This window comes from Schistosoma mansoni, chromosome 3, assembly GCF_000237925.1.
Source record: "Schistosoma mansoni strain Puerto Rico chromosome 3, complete genome".
NCBI classification, from domain to species: domain Eukaryota; kingdom Metazoa; phylum Platyhelminthes; class Trematoda; order Strigeidida; family Schistosomatidae; genus Schistosoma; species Schistosoma mansoni.
The window spans coordinates 21,126,339-21,148,624 of NC_031497.1; the positions used below are offsets into that span (position 1 = coordinate 21,126,339).

General features: G+C 33.3%; 1 protein-coding gene and 1 non-coding gene across 2 annotated transcripts in view; both read left to right on the plus strand.

Moving 5' to 3' along the window:
- The window catches only part of Smp_134830 (putative suppressor of actin (sac)), a gene marked incomplete at both ends in the record, with an annotated part of 30,777 nt that extends 8,829 nt beyond the window's left edge, over positions 1 to 21,948 (plus strand). The window contains 6 exons of the mRNA XM_018799613.1: positions 6,366 to 6,443; positions 8,189 to 8,309; positions 12,112 to 12,240; positions 15,958 to 16,028; positions 21,437 to 21,560; positions 21,895 to 21,948. Coding sequence (XP_018651384.1) covers positions 6,366 to 6,443; positions 8,189 to 8,309; positions 12,112 to 12,240; positions 15,958 to 16,028; positions 21,437 to 21,560; positions 21,895 to 21,948 — 577 coding nt within the window. The remainder of the gene's footprint in view (positions 1 to 6,365; positions 6,444 to 8,188; positions 8,310 to 12,111; positions 12,241 to 15,957; positions 16,029 to 21,436; positions 21,561 to 21,894) is intronic.
- On the plus strand, positions 978 to 1,044 carry Smp_tRNA_02126_Gln_TTG.1.1. The gene has a single exon. It is a non-coding gene (tRNA).
- Positions 21,949 to 22,286: the final 338 nt, after the last annotated feature.

The window sequence follows — 22,286 nt, forward strand, 5'->3', positions numbered from 1 at the left end:
TCCCATGTTCAACTTAAAATAAAATATAAGATAAATCTTTGCATTCCTTATATTTCATTGTAAACATCCCCTACTGATCTTAGTTAATTATCTATTGAAAATAAGGAAACATTGGATAGATGTTTCCTTCTAGTCGTGCACAATCATGACCCTACCGGGTGTCGAACCTAAGATTTCATGATGAGTTCTCAACCTTAGAATATTTAGCTGGAATCTGGTAATGCAATTGTTCAACTTCTATTCGTATTGTCACCCAACCATCTTCAAATGTACTCTATGGGCAACTGCGTTGCGTTTGACACGGTTGAACTCCACTGATGATTGCTTCTCACTAGAACAACGGTTTGTTTAACTCATATCAGTCCATAATGTTAACTATAAAATTCAACAGTATCCATGAAGAACCCATATGATTAGGAATAATCTACACATAATAATACTAGAAATGCAAAGCGATGCACATTCTAGAATGATTCCTTATTGACTCAATAGCATTTATTAATTACTTAGTATCTTACCTTTGCTCGGCCTTATGCATTATGATTTTTATCATTTAACATATTTTTGAGGTTTTCTACCACAAATTGAAAAGCAAATGTCTGAATTTTCATGAAATCTAAATTATTTCTCCTTTTAAAATTCTTTAAACGATGTGGTTTACTTTTGGTTCAGGTTATAAGATATGCTATGTATTTGTATGAATTACTACAGGTTATTAATGAGAAAGCAATCTGTTTAGGAACTAAACAGGTGTTTGTTTTTCTAAATTGTAAATCCAACATAGAAACACTATAAACTGTTTACCTTTAAATTCTAGGACTTGTTAAGAAGTTACATATTGTGAATTCACTTAGTATTGTTTGTTTGAATCTTCCCATTGATGTTTTTGGACTGCAACTGGTCAGTTTCTCTCTCTATGTGCAAACTAAGTGAATTTAAACTTCACTTCATTGCACAAGCAAGTGGCTATCAGAACTCAGTAGCTAAGTGGATAACGCGATGGCGTTTGAAGCGAAAGGTACTGGGTTCGAGTCCCAGAGTGAACCTCAACTCTGAGATGCAGATACATCCAGCTGACGAGTACCAAATAGGACGAAACGCGCGTCCTGGATGCCACTGCTAGGCATTATCCATCTTTGCATATATTGTAAGTTTTCCCTATGATTTATTTCCTAGCTTTCTAGCTCGTTTTATATAACATGGATTTCATGTTATAAGTTGTAAAGTTTGAGCCTGGTGGTAACATTAACTTTCAGACAAATAATCTAACTTAAAGATCGGTACATAATCATGTACCTCATAAATTAGTTGTACAATAATCGATTGAAGATAATTTGAATTTTTTACGAGGCATTAGATAGTCCATCTTATCTTTTTATGGATGAGCTAAGGTATTTACTCGCAATTCAGAAAGCTCAGATTTCACGATGGACATGTCAATGTATGCTGATTGTTATATATATATATATATATATATATATACATATATATATATATGCTCTGGTACGGCCGAGAGTGGGGAGAGTCCGCTCTCCCTCTCCAAACGCTCTTATAGGGCCATGCGTATATAGCCTTTCCCAGGGAAGTCCTAGTCACTACCTCCTCGTGGTGGCGGTGTTGTTTACGAAATTAAGAGGACGAAAACCGAACGTCCAGCACTTTAACCGAGTTGGTGGACACGGAAAGTCCATCTAGGGGAGTTGGAAATCCCTGATTCCAAACTATTGGTGCACATGGGCTCAAATACCACGAGAAAAATGAATTGTGTATGAATCAATCGTCGGTTACCGGCTACCACGGGACTGCATCTCCTCACGATGCTCCACTGCCTTGTAGATCAAAAGTTTAGGTCAAAGGCCCCGGGTGCGGCCGCCTAAGAAAACCACCTGCTTTGGTTTAAGCACCCGGTCAGTATCACAGCCCTTACACAAATCAAATAAGATTTGTGTGGCGCATATATATCTGGTCCCCCTTTGTACCAATATTTATGTGTTCAAATATATATATCACATTTGAACTATCAACTATTTTCAGTTTAGGGTTGTGGAGATTGTTGAGTTTAATTTGAGATCATGAACCGCTCCGATCTTAGATCGCCATTGAAAACCTTGAAGCACTGGGCATCCGTTTCATCGTAATATGTGTTCGAGTCCTGAGTAGTGGGATCGTGGATGGACATTGCTGGCGTGTCCCATACTAAGATGAAAACGGCTATCCAGTGCTTTCGGGTTTTCAATGGTTATTCAATATTGATCGGTTCATGATCTCTATTAATTATTCTTTTGAAGTTTTCTTATTCCTTGTACTGTGATTGTATCAAATAATTAACTTTTAAAGATCCAATAAATCTTTTATTGGCCAATAAAACAACCAATTAAAATCTGTATAAATTTAGTTCTGTAAAAAAAAAAAAAAAAAAAAAAAAAGAAATGCTTTCTTCTCCTGTCACATTACTTACTGAAGTAATAAATTTTGAATAGGTAGATAAGCAACAGGGGGAAAAAAAAAAAGGAAACATGACTTTTATGTACTTTTTTTTCTACAATAAAAAAGAGAATAATAAGATTTTCTCTTTTTAAAATGTATTAGAAAATCACCTTTCTTAATTAAATTAGAGAAGAGAATTAATTGACCTTGTTTATAGACAATTTATCTGTCAGTTTTCATTGGGTTTTTTTTTCTTATTATTTCTAATGAAAGATTTTATTGGACAGTGATGAAATTTGAAAAAATTAAGTTGAAACTAGTACGTAAAACTGACATCTAGACGTATTTTAATCATCAAGTCATGGATATATTTCATTTATTTGTTTTACTATTCTATTCAATGTTTGACAGAATTAAAACTGTCTAGTATCTTAGGTAGGATAAACAGAAGAAAAAAAGGTTGGATGTGAAACTTGAGGATAGTTTAATTTAAGACAGCAGTCCAAAATGTTTATTTATTTATTTATTTGAACATATTAATATTGATACAAAGGGGGCACCAGATATATATGCGCCATGCAAATCTTATTTGATTTTTGTGAGGGCTGTGATATTGCCCAGGTGCCCAAACCGAAGCAGGTGGTTTTCTTAGGAGGCCACTCCCGGAACCTTTAACCTAAATGTCTGATCCACAAGACAGTGGAGCATCGTGAGGGGATGCAATCCCATGGTAGCCGGTGACCGACGATTGATCCATACGCTATTTGTTCCCTCAGGATATTCGAGGTCGTGTGCACCATTGGTTTGGAATCAGAGTTTTCCAACTCCTCTAGATGGACTTTCAGTGTCCACCAACCTGGTTAAAGTGCTGGACGTTCGGTTTTCGTCCTCTTAATTTCGCGAACAACAGTAATACCACGAGAAGGAAGTGAGTAGGACTTCTCTGTCAGAGGCTATATACCCGTGGCCATATGAAAGCATTTCGAGAGAGAGAGAGCGGACTCTCCCCACTCTCGGCCGTACCAGGGCATTGAAACTTCTGATGTTACTCTTACAGTGAACTCGGGAAGGTTTTGTTAACTTTTAGTCAGTGAAATGATTTATACGTTTTTTATGTGCATTTTATGCACATTTTTTAAGTTTCTTAACATTAGATTTTTCGCTAATCTGTATAATCACAGAATAAACTATTTACTACAATGATTCAGATCATATTCCAATATGAACTGGGATTTAAAATCTAATAAATTCCATATCAATTAGAAGTACAAAAATGGTGATAGTCTAATTAAAGCTATTTTTGCATCATTAAGATTTTTAATAAAAAGAAACCTTCAAGTCCTCATTGTTTAACTACTGGTTCTACTCTTGTTTTTTTTTTTAAAAAAAGGGAAGATCAGTTGAAATTAGATTATATACCATTAAGACATAATTGACTTCCCTTCTTAGAAATATTCCTTTCTAATTAATACTCATATCAGCTAGGAAATCATTGAAAATCGTGATGAATATGTTAAATAATTGTTTTGTCATCAGTGTGTGTGTGTTTGCGTACATTTTTTTTTTTCGAATCTCGCCGTGAGGGTAGAAAAGCTAATAGTCAATTCAAATGTTCAAAGTATGCCAATTAGTAGTTCATTCACTTGGTTAAACGTTTTTTCTCTTTTACTACACTTTTTATCGCATCTCCTAACCTCACTCACTATATATCTCTCCTCCTCTCGTCTAGCTCATATAGTAATTAAAATACGAAAACGAAAACCTTCCAATTGATATATATATATATATATCAATCTTAGTTACATAGATTACATTCTGATTAGATAAAATGCCTATGGCTTGGATATGTTTCATTTATTTTTTTGTTGAGGAAAACTGATGGTAGAGAAAGAAAAGTGTTATTGTATCATTGATAAGATCTTGCATATTGTAATTTGCCATTAATTTTATATACAAATTATGTAATATTATACACTGATGTTAAGAATAGGATTGTATAGAGTTATTGATATATCTCCCTGGTATTAACTTCCAGACGTGTCTGCATCTTTCTTCTGTAAGAACCTTGAATTTTAACAATATTTGCGGTGATGTTATTAGATGATTTCATCTCACTACCATAGTATCGTGCAATTACATTCATAGAAAATCTATATCCTTAAAACATAACGCTACCTAAGTTATTTAAATGACGATCAACAGCAAATGTTCTGTTCCAGTTAAATATAACAATTGTACAGGTGAACATTATTATGAGGTATTTCCTGGAGTTTTAGTGTGAAACAGTAACCAGTGGAGTTCAACCAGGTCTGTTGGGAGAAAGCAACTCACTGAAGACAATGGTGGATGCGTCGCTCGATTTCGTGGATCAGTTGAAGTTAGACATTAACACCGTTGGATACCGACTCAGTGGTCTAGAGGTCAAGCGTTCGCGCGCGAGACTGATAGGTCGTGGGTTCGAATCTCGCGAGTCGGGATCGTGGATGCGCACTGCTGAGGAGTCGCACAGTGTGATGAAACGGCCGTCCAATGCCTTTAGGTTTTCGATGGTGGTCTAGATTTAATTGACTCATGATTTCAACAATATAAATTTCTGATTATTCAAATATTCTCATTTAGACTTTGACAATGTAAATCGATTGAAGAAAATATTCGGCATCAAAATAGGTGCTTTTTTTCTCTCCCTGATTTATCGTTATCAGATCAATGTGGTTAGAAATTAAAATGACATGTAAGTGGTTGTGTTATGTTCCACTAAGTTAATCATTTCACATATGTATGCCAACAGGAATGCATAGAGAGTAGTAATCATAATTTCCAATTTAGGGTGGATGTACACTTATCAAAATAAATAAAGTCAAATCAGACTTGACGAGAGCAGTGAAAAAAGCATTCATTTTCTTCCATTACTAAATATAGTTGTTCAAAAGTGGTCTAGGTCAAATTTTCAAGGTTTCTGAAGCTTTAAAACTTTTACTGTACCCTATTGTCTAATCAGAAACAATTTGTACGTACATTGAATCTACCTTCATAATATTGTTTTTATATTCAGAGTTATGTGATCAACACTATTTTTCCCTATTATCTTTCGACTTGTCTAGTTCAACTTTTATTTTCGTACATGAAAATTTGTTAACCAGTCATTATCTCATCATGTCATTACGTTTCCATGTAATCATTTAGTTCTAGTAAACTTTATCCCCCCAATAAGCTATTTAATAGTTATCCTGATAATTTGAAATCAGGTTAAATATCCCAATATTTTTCTGTTGGTTTTCAGTCTAAAATATATGGTTCTCACTATTTAATTAATATTAAATTCACTTAGTATTGTTTGTTTGAATCTTCCCATTGATGTTTAGGATTGCAACTGGTCAGTCCAGCTGATGAGTCCCAAATAGGACGAATCGGGTGCCCTACATTCCACTGCTAGCCACTATCCATCTTTGCTTACAATGCTTGTGAATTAAGGCTATATCGAGACAATGCACACAGTATGCGCATATGCCAATTAGAGACTGACCAGTTGCAGTCCTAAACATCAATAGGAAGATTCAAAGAAACAAACGATACCAAGTGAATTTAAACTTCACCCCATTGCACAACCAAGTGGCTATCAGGACTTAGTGGTCGGATGGATAACGCGATGGCGTTTGAAGCGAAAGGTACTGGGTTCGAGTCCCAGAGTGAACATGGACTCTGAGATGCAAGTACATCCAGCTGACGAGTCCCAAATATGACGAAACGCGCGTCCTGGACTCCACTGCTAGCCACTATCCATCTTTGCCTAATTAGTATTGTTTTCATTTTAGTGTTTAGCAAGTTTTCATTGATAATCTTTTATCTATCGTGAATTTTATTTATTTATTTGTTTTTTTTTTAAATATTATCTATTCTATCTAACATACATCAACATAAATCTCTGTATTATGACACAGTCGAAATTCTCAATTTCAAAATGCTTCAGTTCTTTTATCCGGTATTGAAGATTTATTTCGCAATTTTAAATATTGCTGGTAAGTTGTTAAATATTGTCATTATTTTTGTGATTATTTTGTTGAGTAATTTATTAAGATGAGAATCGTGAGATATTCATTGGAATATCAATCGATCAGTCCGAATAGCACGAGACGCATCAGCTCCCTTAGTTTTGCAGATATCTCGATGGTTAATCAGGCCCAACTAGCACAAAACTTAGGTTCACGGATTGTTTCTGGTTACGTTCAGACGAACGTCTCTAAAAAAGCTATCCTGGCTATGATAAATAGTCCTTACCCATTCCATCTATTCATCTCCATTTAGATACTGCTACTGTATCAATATCGTTATTATCATTACTACTGTTACTATTGTTAGCTGTACTTAAAATAATATTTTGAAATTATTTCTTCATCACAAATTAACGCCACTTGTAGTGTCAATCAAAATGAGAGTGTTTCAGTATTTCGTCTATAACATTGAATCATGATGTTTGGTTTAAATTGGGAGAGTGACTGAAGTTTGAAGTGCGGATCACTGGATTCTAATTTGGCCCCCGAACGCCCTGGTACGACCGAGGGTGAGGAGAGTCCGCTTTCCCTCTTGAAATGCTCTTGTTGGGCCACGCGTATACAGCCACTGACAGGGAAGTCATATTCACTGCCTTCTCGCGGTGGGGGCGTTGTTTACGAGATTAAGAGGATAAAAAACTAATGTCCAGAGCTTTAATCGGGTTGGTAGATATGGAGGACACAACCTAGGGGAGTTGAAAAACCCTAATTCCAAACCACTGGTAAATGTGGGTTCCAGGATCCTGAGGGAGAAATTGGCGTATGAACCTATTATTGGTCACCGGCTACCATGAGACGGTATCTCCTGACGTTGCTCCGCTGACTTCTGGATTAGACTTCTAGGTTAAGGGCTCGGGGAGTGGCGCCCTAAGAAAACCACCTGCTTCGGTTTGGGTATACGGGCAGTATTTCAGCCATCACACAAGTCGAATGACTCGTGTGGCGCATATCTATTTAGTGCATCCTTGTAACAGTGTTTATGTGTTTAAATAAATAAGTACCTAAACATATCACGTCCACAGAAAAACTTTATGTTTCTGTTCCCAGCCGAATGTGAAATTGAAATTGCATAACTCTACTGTGAATCGCAAAGGCAGGTTGAAATAATTATCATAACCATTAACGATCTACTGTCTATACCTAGTACTCTCAAATGTAAAATAGCAAATCGGTTGACGAGACAGTGAATCTTCATAATCTAAGGTGGTTGGAACATGTATTATGTATACCCAACCACTGTCTATCTTGATACATTATTTTTTCTAGTGCAGATGTTGATTGGACGAAAGCTAGTAGGGTCAAACTAAGACGTGGTATCAGTCGGTAAAGGCATTGACTGTCGGACTGACCCAAGTTAGTAGGTGCCTGCTTCCCGGTTAGGGTTTGTGCGATACGCCGATCAATGATTGGAAGGGTCGGATGACATTCCTAATATTTAGTCACAGTGGCGCAGATGTATTCACTATTTGTCCATGGACTTACTCTCTCGAATCATATTCTCACTACCTAATGTTTTCTACTACCACTGATACCGTTAGTACTTCTACTACTCAGGTATTTGTCTTTATACAATACGGTGTAATTTCTTAATCATTCTATAATTGATAGGCTAAATAACGCCATGAGAACGTTATTCAGATTTACCATAACGTTACTAAATACCTATTTAAATATAATTGTTGATTACGTCTATTTATATTATTCTTTTCTAGGATTACTCATAATGGTGTAATATGTGAACAAAGATGGTTATTTCATGTGAACTGTTTAGATTGCTTAGATCGTACAAACTTAGTTCAATGTATGTTCGCTGTTGTCATGATTACAACTCAGGTAAATCAAATCATTATTTATCATTGGTGTGAGTTTTTGTATGGATTGAAAATGTTAACATATCATGTGCTCAATAGTGACTACTTTTGGGAGATATTTCTGGAGCTATAGTGAGAAGCCGTGAGCAGTAGAGTTTTACTATGTCGAATTTTACCCAACAAGTACATTGGAAGAGGGTTGCGTGATATTACGATTTGATTGAAGTAAATCATGTAGACCACTGGATGGCGGTCAATTTGTCTACAAGTTACCGTTTCTGCACGAGACCAAGGGTCCTGGGTTGGATCCCCAGTAGTAATAAACACAACAATACATGTATTTTGGAGCGCAGTTTAAGGAGACCAAAAATAAAATTTCATGAGATTGAATAGTTAGCCATGGTGTTTAGTGGGAATGAAAATAGAAACATACGTTAATTATTAGCAGTGGGAACAAAAGAAATATTGATAAGTCAAAAGCGAATGTGATCCCGCGCCTACCTGGAGATGTTTTAGTGGTTGTCGCTTCATATCTTTCCATACTGTGGAATGATATTTCTACCTGAAAAGTAAGCTGAATTAATAGTGTTCTTGGAGACATGGGAATGTAGCCACAGAACCCAAGGAATAAGTTATTGAGCCCGGTTACAATCGTCCTATTTTTAACTAGCTCTTGATGTGTTAACTCTATACTTTAAAGTCTTTATTGTCAGTAATGGTCATCTGGTGAACAAGTAAGGTGTGTTGCTTTTATAGTCGACTTTTTACGAATTCTCCGTTTCATTATGGGTAAGCAGTGTCGCTACGGTCGGTTGTACGACTTCTCCTTTGCTTTTAGTCTTACCATTTTCCCAATTGACCTGCTTATGAAACAATAAAAACTGGATTGATATATATATATATATATATATATATATATATATATATATATATATATATATACGACGGAAAACAAACTAACAACCAAACCCATAATAGGACGAAACGGCCGTCCAGTGCTTCCAGGTTTTCCATGGTGGTCTAGCTTCAACTGACTCACGCTTTCAACTATGAAAATAAAATAAAGCATAAAATGTCATCACTAAATGAAAGAATTATGAAAATGTTATCATAAAAGCGTTTTCCCTAAAAATCTGTCAATCTTTCCTCTGTTAGTTTGGGTATAGTTTTTTGATTGTATGTGGAAGATGAAACAAAAGTTTAGTAGGATTTCTATAGACTCTAACTTCAAACTATATCCAACAATATCTGTGTCTGTCTATTTCTGTTTATCATTTTCAATATTTCCATTAAGACAGGTATATAGGTTGAAGAACCTGTCAAGTCATTTATTACTTTATGATACGTCTTTTCAATTGGATAGAGGAAGGAACTGTCAAATTTATTTAGAGTTTAAAATATTGTTTCAGTAAAGATTGAGCAACTTAACAATAGTTCAGTTTTAATTATCACACATAGAGTTTCAGTGAAGATGTCGAGATTTATTGACAAAGCACAACAGATATAATGGTGATCCGACTAAAATTTCACATACAAAAGTCATTTTCCTTGTCCTTTTTTTCCCATCCTCTTCATTTTGAAGTTTGAGAGGCACGAGCTTCAAACAAACTGCTACTATCCCTTAGTGGATATTTCTCGTTAAAAAGCTTTCAAAATAATTCATTTCGATCCATACATAATGCATGAACTGTAATTCTTCTTGTGTAATATCAGATGTTTTCGGTTGTGCTTGAATGTGACATATTGGACATATTAGACCACCAAGGAAAACCTGGAAGCACTGCTTGACGGTCATTTCATTTTCCTTGGTGGTCTAGCTTCAATTGACTCATGCTTTTAACTATGAAAATACTGAAATTTCCACAAAACCCCCTTCTGATAATAAAATTAGCTTCATTATTTTTTATACTTTTCTTTAAATCATTTATTTTACATGATTATACATGTGAATATATATATCATTATTGAATTAGAAAAGATTCTTTCTTTTTTTAGACGTATACCCCTTCTCCTTCTTTTGTTTGTTTGTTTCTTTGAAATATTACTCTCTTAGAGATTCATTTTCAGATTACTTTTTTTTTTGCATGTTTGTAATCATTCATATTGTCTTGTTTTCCTTTCTTTATTTGTCTGTGTATTGATAAATAGTTCCTTTTCATCATACACCTTTTTCTTTTACTTTTATTGAAAGGTTCAAATTTCAGTCAATATTAAACCCCTTTTACTGGATTCAAAAAAAAAAGGATTACATTACATTTGATATAGATCATACACAATTAAAATTAATACAATAGTTTAGAGAAGGAGAGACACAATAAACGGACCTCATTTTAATGATGCTTTGTTGTTTAAGTTGGATGATTTAGTTGTGGAAAATTTAAGTTGTTGATTTGGACATCATTCTTTCCCTACTTCAAGTAAATATGTGTTTTCTTGCATGAAGTGGGCATTGATGGCTTCATTTTAAAAAAAGAATTGACGAAACTCCCTAATTAAACTATATGGCTCAGAAAACATAATACTACTAAGTGCTTCGATCTTAACTACGAATTGTATCCACCATTTCAAGACTGAGATTAAAAAGTCAGTGTATAGTAAATCTGTCTTGAAATTAGGTAAATCATTGATGGATGGGACACTTTTAGAGGAACAGACTGGCGGGCTCTCAATTGTTCTCTAGTTGTCTATTATCCAACAATTATATAGATGAGAGATCGACATTAAGTTTTCACCCTGTAAAGTCTTCAACTGACATGAAACTAAAGAAAGCAGTATGTTGATCTCAGTGATTATTAAGAATGATAAAACAAGATAAGTAGTGTTACTGATCTAATCCACTTATTATGTATATATGCTTTAACCCTAAATTTGGGAGGTGTAAATCATAAGTTTTGGTTTAAGTTGGTTTATGAATAAAAACGATTATGCTCCATTTATTGAATAACTTCCTTTTTTTTAAATATAATAATGATTAATTTACAAAACATGTTATCGCTTTCCCAGCTTTCTATTAATAATTCCTACACAACATGTCTACATTCTCAATTAGCTTCATAGTCATGACATTTTTGTAATATAATATTGCTGTGAATAGAACACCGTTTGCGGACAATCGAATGTATTTGAGCAGAAATTACAGATTATCTCACTAAATTCTGTTAACCATAGAGCAAACAGTTAATTTGCAAAATAACAATCGATTGTCTCAATTTTCACTGTTCTTTCGCTAAATATCAGTCCGTCTTCTCTAATTCCATTGTTCATGTATTTTCCTACCCATTGCGCTTCATTTCAGTTCTTTCTTTATCAGTCTTCTGCCAAAATACATTCTATGCCTGACCATCGCCATATACTACTTATATGGATATAAGTAGACCACACCATATTATTACTTACATAACTTAAAAGTCCATCATAAACAACGTAGATGCTATCAGAAATATATATCGACCCAAGTGACCTCAATTCACGTCAACACATTGAAAGAAGAAAAGTAAACAAGTCAAAATTATGTTATTATCATTGACACTAAACATAGGATGTTATTCGAAATTCAATGAACCAATAAAATGTATAGAGTAATGTTAATGCTTAAGATGTTTTTTAAAAAGTTTATCCATAACTTATGATTTATTTCTTCGCTAACTACAATTAGAAGTTATCTAGACAATGAGTATAATACTACTAAAAATAACAGAGTTGTCTCTTAGCAACAGATGTTTACATTGTCTCACTTCATTCTAATTATAGTAATCAACCGTTACCTTTTTTTTTGTTTGCTTTCATTATCACTTTTCAATTCCACAATTCTACTAATATGATAGTTGAAAAAAATTGGTTTATTAGGCCCAGAAGAATGTTTACCCACTGAATTTCTACGTACAGTTCAACATATGTGGGCAACAAATGGCGATGCTATCAGTCGAATTTATGCAGGGACAAGTGCAATGAAAGTAAGTTAGGTTTTGTATATATGTATGTTTATGTGTTTTTGTTCATGTTTTCTCTTGTCTGTTCATTTTTTCCCTTATTTTCTTCTTATAGATGTCTTTAGTTGAGTAGTATCATGTGAATTACATTTCATTTTGTTTAACTTTCTCTCTACTATAAAAGTTATTCATATTAATTACAATGTACTCAGTCGTGGCGCGCACGAAGCAGACTGCTCGCAAGAGTACAAATGGGAAGGCTCTCAGGAAGCAACTAGCCACTAAAGCTGCGCGGAAAAGTGCACCAGCTACAAGTAGTGTTAAAAAACCACATCGTTATCGTCCTGGAACAATAGCCTTACGTGAAATTCGTCGTTACTCAAACTATATTAATCATTGAAGTAATATTAATAATAATAGTAATCCTAAGGATTTTACACGATCATGTATGTATAATAAATGCCCTTAAGATATTTGTATATTATATGACTTGAATACACTACTTCTGAATAGGGAATTCCCCAATGATTATCATCATGAAAGACAAATTATTCTTATTTATCTAATTATGCAAATGTTTTTTTTTGTTGTTGATTATTCTCTACTCAAATTATAAAGTCTACAATGTAATCTCTTTATTTAATTGATAATAATAATAATGAAGTTGTCAGCTGTCTATTGAAGATTCAATTTAATTAGTATTTAACAATGAGTAGGTGCTTCCACTCTCAGTGTATAGATTTTGATTGATTCGTCTTGATATAACAAGCTATCTAAAATCTACTTAATTATTGAACATGTAATTTACATCTAAATGCAAAATATTACTACAAGACTGACATGAGTATGTGCTTGTATTCAGTCATTATTGAATGGGAGACGTTAAAAGTATGTATTCGGGCAATTGTATGAGCTGTAGCAGTGACATGACAGATGAAATCAGTCTATGTTTAGTGAAAACTAGAGCTCCTTAAGTCAATCACAGTCATATTTGACGTTTTCATAATATTAGACTAGCTTTAAAAGGTCAGATCTGTAATGGGTCAGTGAGAAGTGTTTTGCTATATGCTTTGGAAATCTGGCCTGTCGGAATTGAGGGTGTTTAGCCGCTCCTTGCGTTCTTTCATTGTTGTCTCAGAAAGACTGCTGATATTCAGTACCAATACCATGTTGGTGATGCTGAAGCATATGGTAATTTTAATCTTAATTATAAGTTCAATCTTTGTTGATGATAAGATTGAAATATTGATTTCATTGGCTACCATCAGCAAAAATCGTTTATAATAAAAATATTTGGCTATTAAGTTTTGTCATCCCCCTATATATAAAAATGTTTTGCCTTATTCAATAGTGTAAGTTTTCTCTATTTAGTATTGACGGTGGGATATGATAATGGTAAAGACAATACTCATAACAAGGTGTATTCCTAAGATTTCTAACATTCCACTGTTTCTAATCATATAGACACAGTATCATAGCATATAGATTTAAAATTCAATGTGTACTAATCCAAATCTGATCAGCCTAAATGTTATGTTGAATGTTATAGTCTAAAATAAATGATTTCGTGTAATACACATAGGAACATATTGAGGGAATTTATTGATAGATTAGCTAAGAGGTTTTATCAACCCATAAAGTTGCTAACTTGTTTTCTGAGTTTTGTCAAGAAGTCCAAACTTCCTGTCCGAAATTCTAGGGATAATCGATATTGACATCTTTAAACCTTCTATAATATGGTTCAAAATATGTCTCAATGTCGTAGAATTATTCATTTTTCATCTAAATCTCCAACATAATACTGTTTAATTTTCTTTCTTTCCCCGTCCTTTTGCCATATCATTTTTATTCAGAATTAATTTGGTCATTTTAAGCCGTGAATATTAATAGTTGCCCAAATGGTATAAAAATTTAAAAATCATGATCTTTAAATAACCACTTCATTCAGGAGATATTCTTTATAAAGCTACTGTGGTGTTACAACATTCGTCACAGTTTTGTGAATTTAACAACCTTGAGAGCTTATTAGATAGTGTATAGACAATTCAGCGGATTGTGTAGTATAATTGGTTTAAATTTTAGTAATTTAAAATTAAGGGGTTCTGTCAGTTAGTTTCAGGTTGTGTTCATACAACTACGTCAGAGATTCGAATTCTGTCTAAATCATAGGTCTACAAACAGTTAGTCAGTTGAAGTAGTCAATATGATCATTCGAAACACTAACTTTTGATGTACTTTAGTGGGTTAATGATGAAATTAGTCATAAGTAACATAGTTATACGTATATCTTGATACTTGGTTCTGACTATGGAATATATAGTTGGGTCAAACTATGATATAGTGAATCAGTTCGTTCTAGAATATCAGATAAGGAATGTACTCACTACACAGTACTTACTGTTTTGTATTCGAAAGTTTGTATACGATCATGTATTTGCAAAGAGTTGTAGAATAACATCTTATTTGTCATGGTAATCCGGTTAAAAAATCATGAGTTGTTTTCTAATTTGAATAAAAAGTGTATTGGAAAGACAGTGTCTGTTGATTTGAAAAGAAGTGTGCTGTATTTGTGTGAATACATTTTATACAACCGAATTGAGTATTCATTTATCGAAACAATTTTAAGTTTTAGCTCAATTGCATTGTAGCTAATAGTGAGATCCAGGACTTGCGTTTCTTCCTATTTGCGATTTGTTTGCTGAGATGTGCTTACATCACAAATGCTGATGTTCGCACTGATACTTGAACCAAGTATCTTTCGCTTCAAACACCAATGTGTTATTCGGTGGGCTCATAAGTCCCGACAGCCATTGGCCTGTTTAATAAGTGTGAGAACGTTGGTAAGCATTTAACTTCATACCGTCTGTATAAGTAGAGCACATCCCAATATGAAAGGTTAAGTGGATAAAGAATGGAACTGTACCTTTCTATAACCAATCACGTATTTGAGAAAGCTCATAGGATTAGCTCTGAAATACTTTTTTAGATTATTATATAAAAATTGTAAAGTTATCATTTTTTAGTCCGTAGATACTCTAGCTATCAGAAAATTTAGGCCTCCTTTATGAATCCAAAAACGACGATATTTTTCTATTTGGGATCTGCCTTAGTAATCCTTAGTCCATTTTTAATGTCAGTGCTAATATAAAACGTTGTTACTTCATATATTTCACTTGTTTCTCTAGCTTTCTCCCTCTGCACTCTCCTATATTTCCAACTATCGACTTTTATTAGTATAAGGTTGTTGGGATTTTTGATTTCTAATTGAGATCACGAACCGATCAATGTTAGACCACCACTGAAAACCAGTACTTGCAGGTTTTCAATGGCAGTCTAACATCGATCAGTTCATGATTTCAATCAAAATATCAATTTTTTAGTTTTCATATAGAATACCTCGACCAGTAAATATATAATCATCAGTATGTGGTTGTGAAGATTGTTCAATTCCATAGAGTTTATTAACCGATCCAAGTTAGATAACCACTGATTGCTGGAAGTGTATTACGTCAATATGTATTACATTCATCTACTCATTATGCATGGAAATTCTTTTGAAAAGGGCAGGACGATTTGTTTTAGTGTTCCTCTTCAGTTACGTGTTCCAATGAATCTACTACTTAGTCGATAACTGTTCAATAAGTCAAGATTAAATGACGTTAAGTAGTCAATTACTGTCTAACATTTAATGAAATACATCGATAAAAACATTTATCTTTCTTTTGTGTTGTATCTCTATAGGGTGATTATACAAGAACTGGTTCACGAACAGTAAATGGTCTAATGCGTGATGGTGTTTATTCAGTTAGTCGGTAAATATAATTTCCTCCTTTTTTAACATGATGTCAACTGAGTATTTGAAAAACTGATTTGATTTATGGAGATTAATTTAATGTCAGAATTTATCATGATGCGACATTATCTGGTGAACATTTGAAAACCAAGCAACTTTAGACGTCTGTCTTGTCTTAGTTTCACGATAGATGTGTAGTGAACAAGAACAAGTGGGGGACAATCAAGTATAGTTGAATAAAAAATTATAAAATCTCTTAGTAAAATCTGAGAACCATACAGTTAATACTTCATTTGCAAAATATCCATCAATTGTATCAAGCTTTGTTATTCCTTCGTTTCCATACAATCACTCTCTGTTCTCGTTCTCTTCTCTTCGATTTCCTCAACTTTCTGCCACCAGTTATTTCACTTTCAATTGATGATATATACTACTTATATCTGTCAACACCAGTAGCACACAACACAAGCTCACAACTCAGTCAACCGGTCATAAGCAATGCAGAACCTGGTACATATGTACATCTGTTCGATTCGTCACACAACTTTGAAACATTGAGATGAAATTATCATGTCCCAGAGTAGTAGAAGTACTAACAGTATGAGCAATAATAGAAAACACTTGGCATAGACAATAATATTTGAGAAGAAAGAATGAGTCTATGAAATAAGAAGTATGTGATGATTTGAAAAGTCTGGATTGACTGGAGGGCAAAGATTGAATGCATCCGCGCTTTTAAACCTGACTCTCAACCATATCATTTAACATATCCAACCATTGATTTGCAGTTACCAATTCGGTTTAGTCTGATAGTCAGCGACCTGTAGACTGATGCCATGTCTTGGCTTAGTTATGACACAACTAGACTGAATGGAACCCAGGATTCGAGTTCCAGAAGTTCTAGTATGAAGTCGTGACTCATGAAGTTGAACTGAATTCAAAGTTCATTAATTTTTCAAATATAAACAAAAACTGTTGATCTTCATCTTCTCAGCTGAAGTTTCTTTAATTGAATAATTTCTTGTAAACAATGTTTGTTTGACTTGATGATAAACCTAGAAAAAATGTTGACTAGTAGTTAAAACAAAGCTGAAAACTAATGACATGATTGTCTTTTACACATTCGAAAACTTATGCTTCTATCTTAAATATCATGTACACTGTACACTCTTGACCGTTGCTGTTACCTTGACGTGGTGGTCGGGCTTGCCTATCGTGATGAACCTGTCGAGCTATACTGGCTGGGACAATCGTTTCTCAAGATCCTATCATTCCAGACAGGTCGGTTGAAGAGCGGTAAGACTAAAAGCAGCAAACCCAAGGTTCGAAGGCGAAGTCGTACCGCTGACTACACGGAGGTGTGACGGCAGTAAGGTTTTTTCTTCAGACAATAAGACAATATCATCCACATACTTAAGGAACAAGTAATTAAGGTAATATTAATTAACACAATTCATAATGTAATGTAGATTCAAACACTTTCATCTCAATTCCAATATGAATCACTGGCTGATCAACTTATTCGTTTATTCTTTTTATCGTTCTTATACTTTACTTGAAAAATCTCATAATCATAAATTCTTGTTGATTAAGATTTCTATAGCTCTCTCTTGATCAATAAGGAACGTGAATCGATGTACCATTATGTATAGTTCAGTGTGTATATGCTTGAATTCCCCCTTTTTTTTGTTAAGCAGTAGCTGACCAACATCAGGCTTTGGTGAAATAAAAAGGTAGACAGAATTTATCCCATAAACCTAATTTCATCAGATTGTCGTGTGATCAACTCTTAAGTATAATATTCATTAATAACTTAAATAATAATTTGGAATAAACCTGTTAATTTGGCTTGTTTAATATATATCTATCATATGATCAAAATTAGAGAAAATAAATCGTTTGTTAATTTATTTCCTGAGTATTATCCTTGGCTCCATATGACTTTTTAAAAATAAAAAAAAATACCCAGCTTAATGGTAACGTCTATGTTTAATTGTAGTGTCTAAAATTTAACAATATTTCTAATACATACATAGTTCATTCAATCGAAATAATATTTATATGTAGTGATGTTTATGTACTGTATTTCACGAATGATTCCATTCTTGATAACTCTTCATCATAAACAATTCAAATGGATGCTTTGAATGTTGCTAATTTCTTTGAATTAGATGATTTATTCAATAAGATTTTATTGTTGTTTTATGTACAACATTAGCGACATGAAGTTGGCGCTGTCAGTCAGTTACAACGTGGAACTTTGTACGTACGTATATCAGTTCGAGTTGCCATACCACATTAGCACAGAGATTCAGTTGTCGATTCAAATCCTATAATGGTAGAAGTAGCAAGAGTATAAGCAGTAATCCGAAAGATTAGGGTTTGAAAGAGAGACATGGAGAATTCAGAAGATTAGAATTTTGGAGAACACAAAGAGTGGATGCACCTTCGCCATTGCAAACGATTTTGAGCCATGTCATTCAAGGTCTCTAACCATCGATTGCTATCCTCTCGCAAATCTCAACCAGGTAGTCTACACCTACCAACATGGCACAGTTCACTTGTCCGTAACTTCATGGATTTGAAGTTGGCGCTGATAATGTTATTTAAAACGACTATAAAAGCTCACTCACTTACACCTGTTACCCCTCGTGTAGGAGCATAGACCGCCCACCAGCATTCTCGATCCACTATAAAAGCTACCTGGCAATTAAATTATTCAACTCAGAGAATCTGACAACTTCAAAAACAACTACTTTTCTCATTCAGTGACCCTCTTTTTTGTTCTTTTTGTATGTGAAAATAATTAACTTTTTTAGAAGTAACAATACCTCCTAGTAAATGATCTCTAAGAGCATTTCTCGCTCGAGAATGTAACAATTGTAATAATATTACAAATACTAAACAAGTTTACGAATAATCAATCAACAATTTAGTGTATACCATCTTCTACTGAGTTTCATTCATCCATCGGAACTAAATTGGTTCTATAAGCAAAGATAGACAGTGGCTAGCGGTGGAATCCAGGACGCGCGTTTCATCCTATTCGAGACTCATCAGTTGGATGTACCTGCATCTCATTCACTCTGGGACTCGAACCCAGTAACATTCGCTTCGAACGTCATCGCGTTATCCAATTAGATAGCCACTATCCATCTTTGCTAATAATGCTTTTGAATTAAAGCAATATCGAGGCAATACGCACAGTATGCACATATCATCAAATGATTAAGGTATATATATATATATATATATATATATATATATATATATATATATATATTGATTGCTGAGGAGTCCCATGGTGGTCTAGCTTCAATTGACTCACGCTTTCAAATATTGATTTTTTCTTTGATCGAATATCCTATATTTTTGCACCTTGTCTTAGTGGGTATATATTCATACTATTTAAGAATATGATCGTACATAGAGTTGTTGTTAGTTGATGTAAGATACAGTTCACCAATGATAATCTTCTATACTCATTCTCTTCCATAAATGGATTGATTAATTAATATTCGATAGAATATATTTAACTATTATCTAAATTTTAGATATTTGTGACATTTATAATCAATTTTTGATGAATAGTGCTCTCTTTCTACTGATCATGAATTATGGTAGATTCTAATTGTATACTGTTGTCAAGTATATATAATGTATAAAGAAATACAAAAGACGTTATTCGTCTTTGTGAAGTTTTTCTGCTTTCGAATTCATATAATATAAGTGTTGAATTGTATACAATGTGAACACTAATTGATTGATGAATGATAGGACTGTATTACATTGCCGATTCTTTGATAATGGTCGACAGAATTTTATCAGCCCTAAAAGTTAGGCAAACACTCCGTGATTTCAATTAGTGTATATATCTCATTGTTATGACTGAACAAAATCGATATGGTTCAATGCAAGATATAAAACAAAGATAATAGATGAAAATCCTTTTCACTTACCAAAAGCTCGTCTCCAGTTGATGTGACCTCAAGAACTGTACCTGTAAGACAGGAATTTAATATAAATGAAGCCGGATTTAAGAGATCATTTAAACTGATTATGAGATACAACTGAAACGAGACAGCTATAACTGGGTCAAAAAAGAATTTATTATATCTCTAACTAGATATCACTTGAACTGAAAATTGAAAATTAACCTAGTCGTCAGTCTTTATAACCTATCAATCAAAGTACATTTTTGTGTATTTACCTTTAAATTATTCCATTAACATGTGAGCTAGTAAATTAAGTAGGATGGGATTTGAATCTGCAACCTATTTATTGTGAACGCTAATATGTTTTAATATTTTGGTAAACTTCCCTATCCTTTTTCTCTTTCCAAATTTATTTCACTGTATTATACTCTTTCAATAACATCTTCAAACCCTTATCTTTCACATAGTACTTATACTCTTACTACTTCTACCAATATGGGATTTGAATCGACAACTTCATCTCTGTGCTAATGTGGTATGGTAACTCGAACTGATGTACGTACGTACGAAGTTCTACGTTGTAACTGACTGACTGATTGACTGATTTTGGTAAACTTATCTGCTTCTATCATAAATTGCCTAATCATGATAAAGTGTATGTATCTAATAGTTATTACACCATGAATGTATCATTTTATATATTATCCTATAACTTATAATTATACTATCTGCTTCAATAAATATACACTTTGTTTCACTCTTCTCATTATCAAATAATTCTTTTTTTGCTTGAAAGCTTCTGATTACTATTGTACATTATCCAATGGACTAGAATAATTTAATGATTAGGCAACTGAAGTTGTTCTGTTTTTTTTTAATCTTCATATGAATAAACTACTATTATTGTTTATGTAATTGCATCAACTTAAACTTATCCATAAATGAGAACGACTTCTGTATAGATTAATTTTTTTCTGTACAGCAGCGTTGTTAAGTACACTATGAAGTATATAATTTAGAGTACTATTGAAAATCATAGTAGTGAATAACTGTTTTTCTTCTATTTGAAACCTGTCAAAAAATGTATACACATTTAGACGACTAGAGTGATATACAATTTATATTTCTATCTTTAGTCAACATATGATATTGGAAAACTATCATCTATTACTATTGTTGATGTTTGTCTTATATCCAATTTCGTTTGTATTCCATGGGTCATGGCTTCTTACTAGAACTTAAGAGATTTCTTTTTTTAAAGTTTACTAATTTTAGTAGTATTGTGGGTTTGTGAATATTATTTACCTGTATGTCATCAGTAAGGTCAATGAAGACGATAAAGTGACCTGTTTGTCTTGCTGAGAATTGGGAATTTTCTTTCCTGTCGCACACACTTGTTTCTCAATGATATTTGGTTAATATTAATTATTCTACTTCATTTTTTCCTTTTTTTATATTTATGATCAATGTTGCTGATATCATTGTCTTCCAGTTATTATTTACGTCTCCGTGAAATTACTCGTCAAGCTGCAATTGATTTATTCATTGGTAATGAACAAAGTCCTGAACTAATCATGCTATGCAATGGTTCCGGTTTAGAATCATCATCGTTACAAGTACGAATCATCTTGTCGTTTTGTTTCTCTCTTATTGTTATATTTTTTATTTGGTTCTTTTCATTTGTTTGATTTTGTTTTGTTTACATTTGGTTAGATATGAGTTATGAAGTTTTATTGCTTGTATCCCCTCTTCAGTGTGTGCGTGTGTGTACGTGACCATGTGTGTACTTCATTTTTTTTGTATTTGTTTCCTTTTTTTCTGTTTGGAAATAAGATGTATCGTTGCAAAAAGAAACAGTAATAATAATAATGCATTCGAACAGTTTATGCTGTTACCAGCGTGAAATTTTCTGTGATTAAAAATAATATTTTTATGACTTGTTTATTTAAGGTAGTAATTGACTTTATTACTGTCCTCTTTTGTTTAATGATGAATGATACATAAGATGAACGGTATATACTTGATAGGACTAGATTTATAGTTCAGTAAATAGTCCATATTTTAATGATTTTTTAACAATTTTCGCTCCGATTACATTGTTTAGGTAATTAAAAGATGTTTATTTGTTATAATTGTGGCATACTGAACTTGAAATAGAAGGGAAATTTGATATTTATACGATACACAGGGGAGATGGCAAAAAATTGATAGAAGATAAAGATTTCATTCACCCTTCAAACTACACGACAGCTACTTTTAACAAACACACTCATTTATATGTTAATTCTATTCAGGTTTGATGAATAAAGATTACGTAGCCGTTAGGAAACGGGTACTAGGTA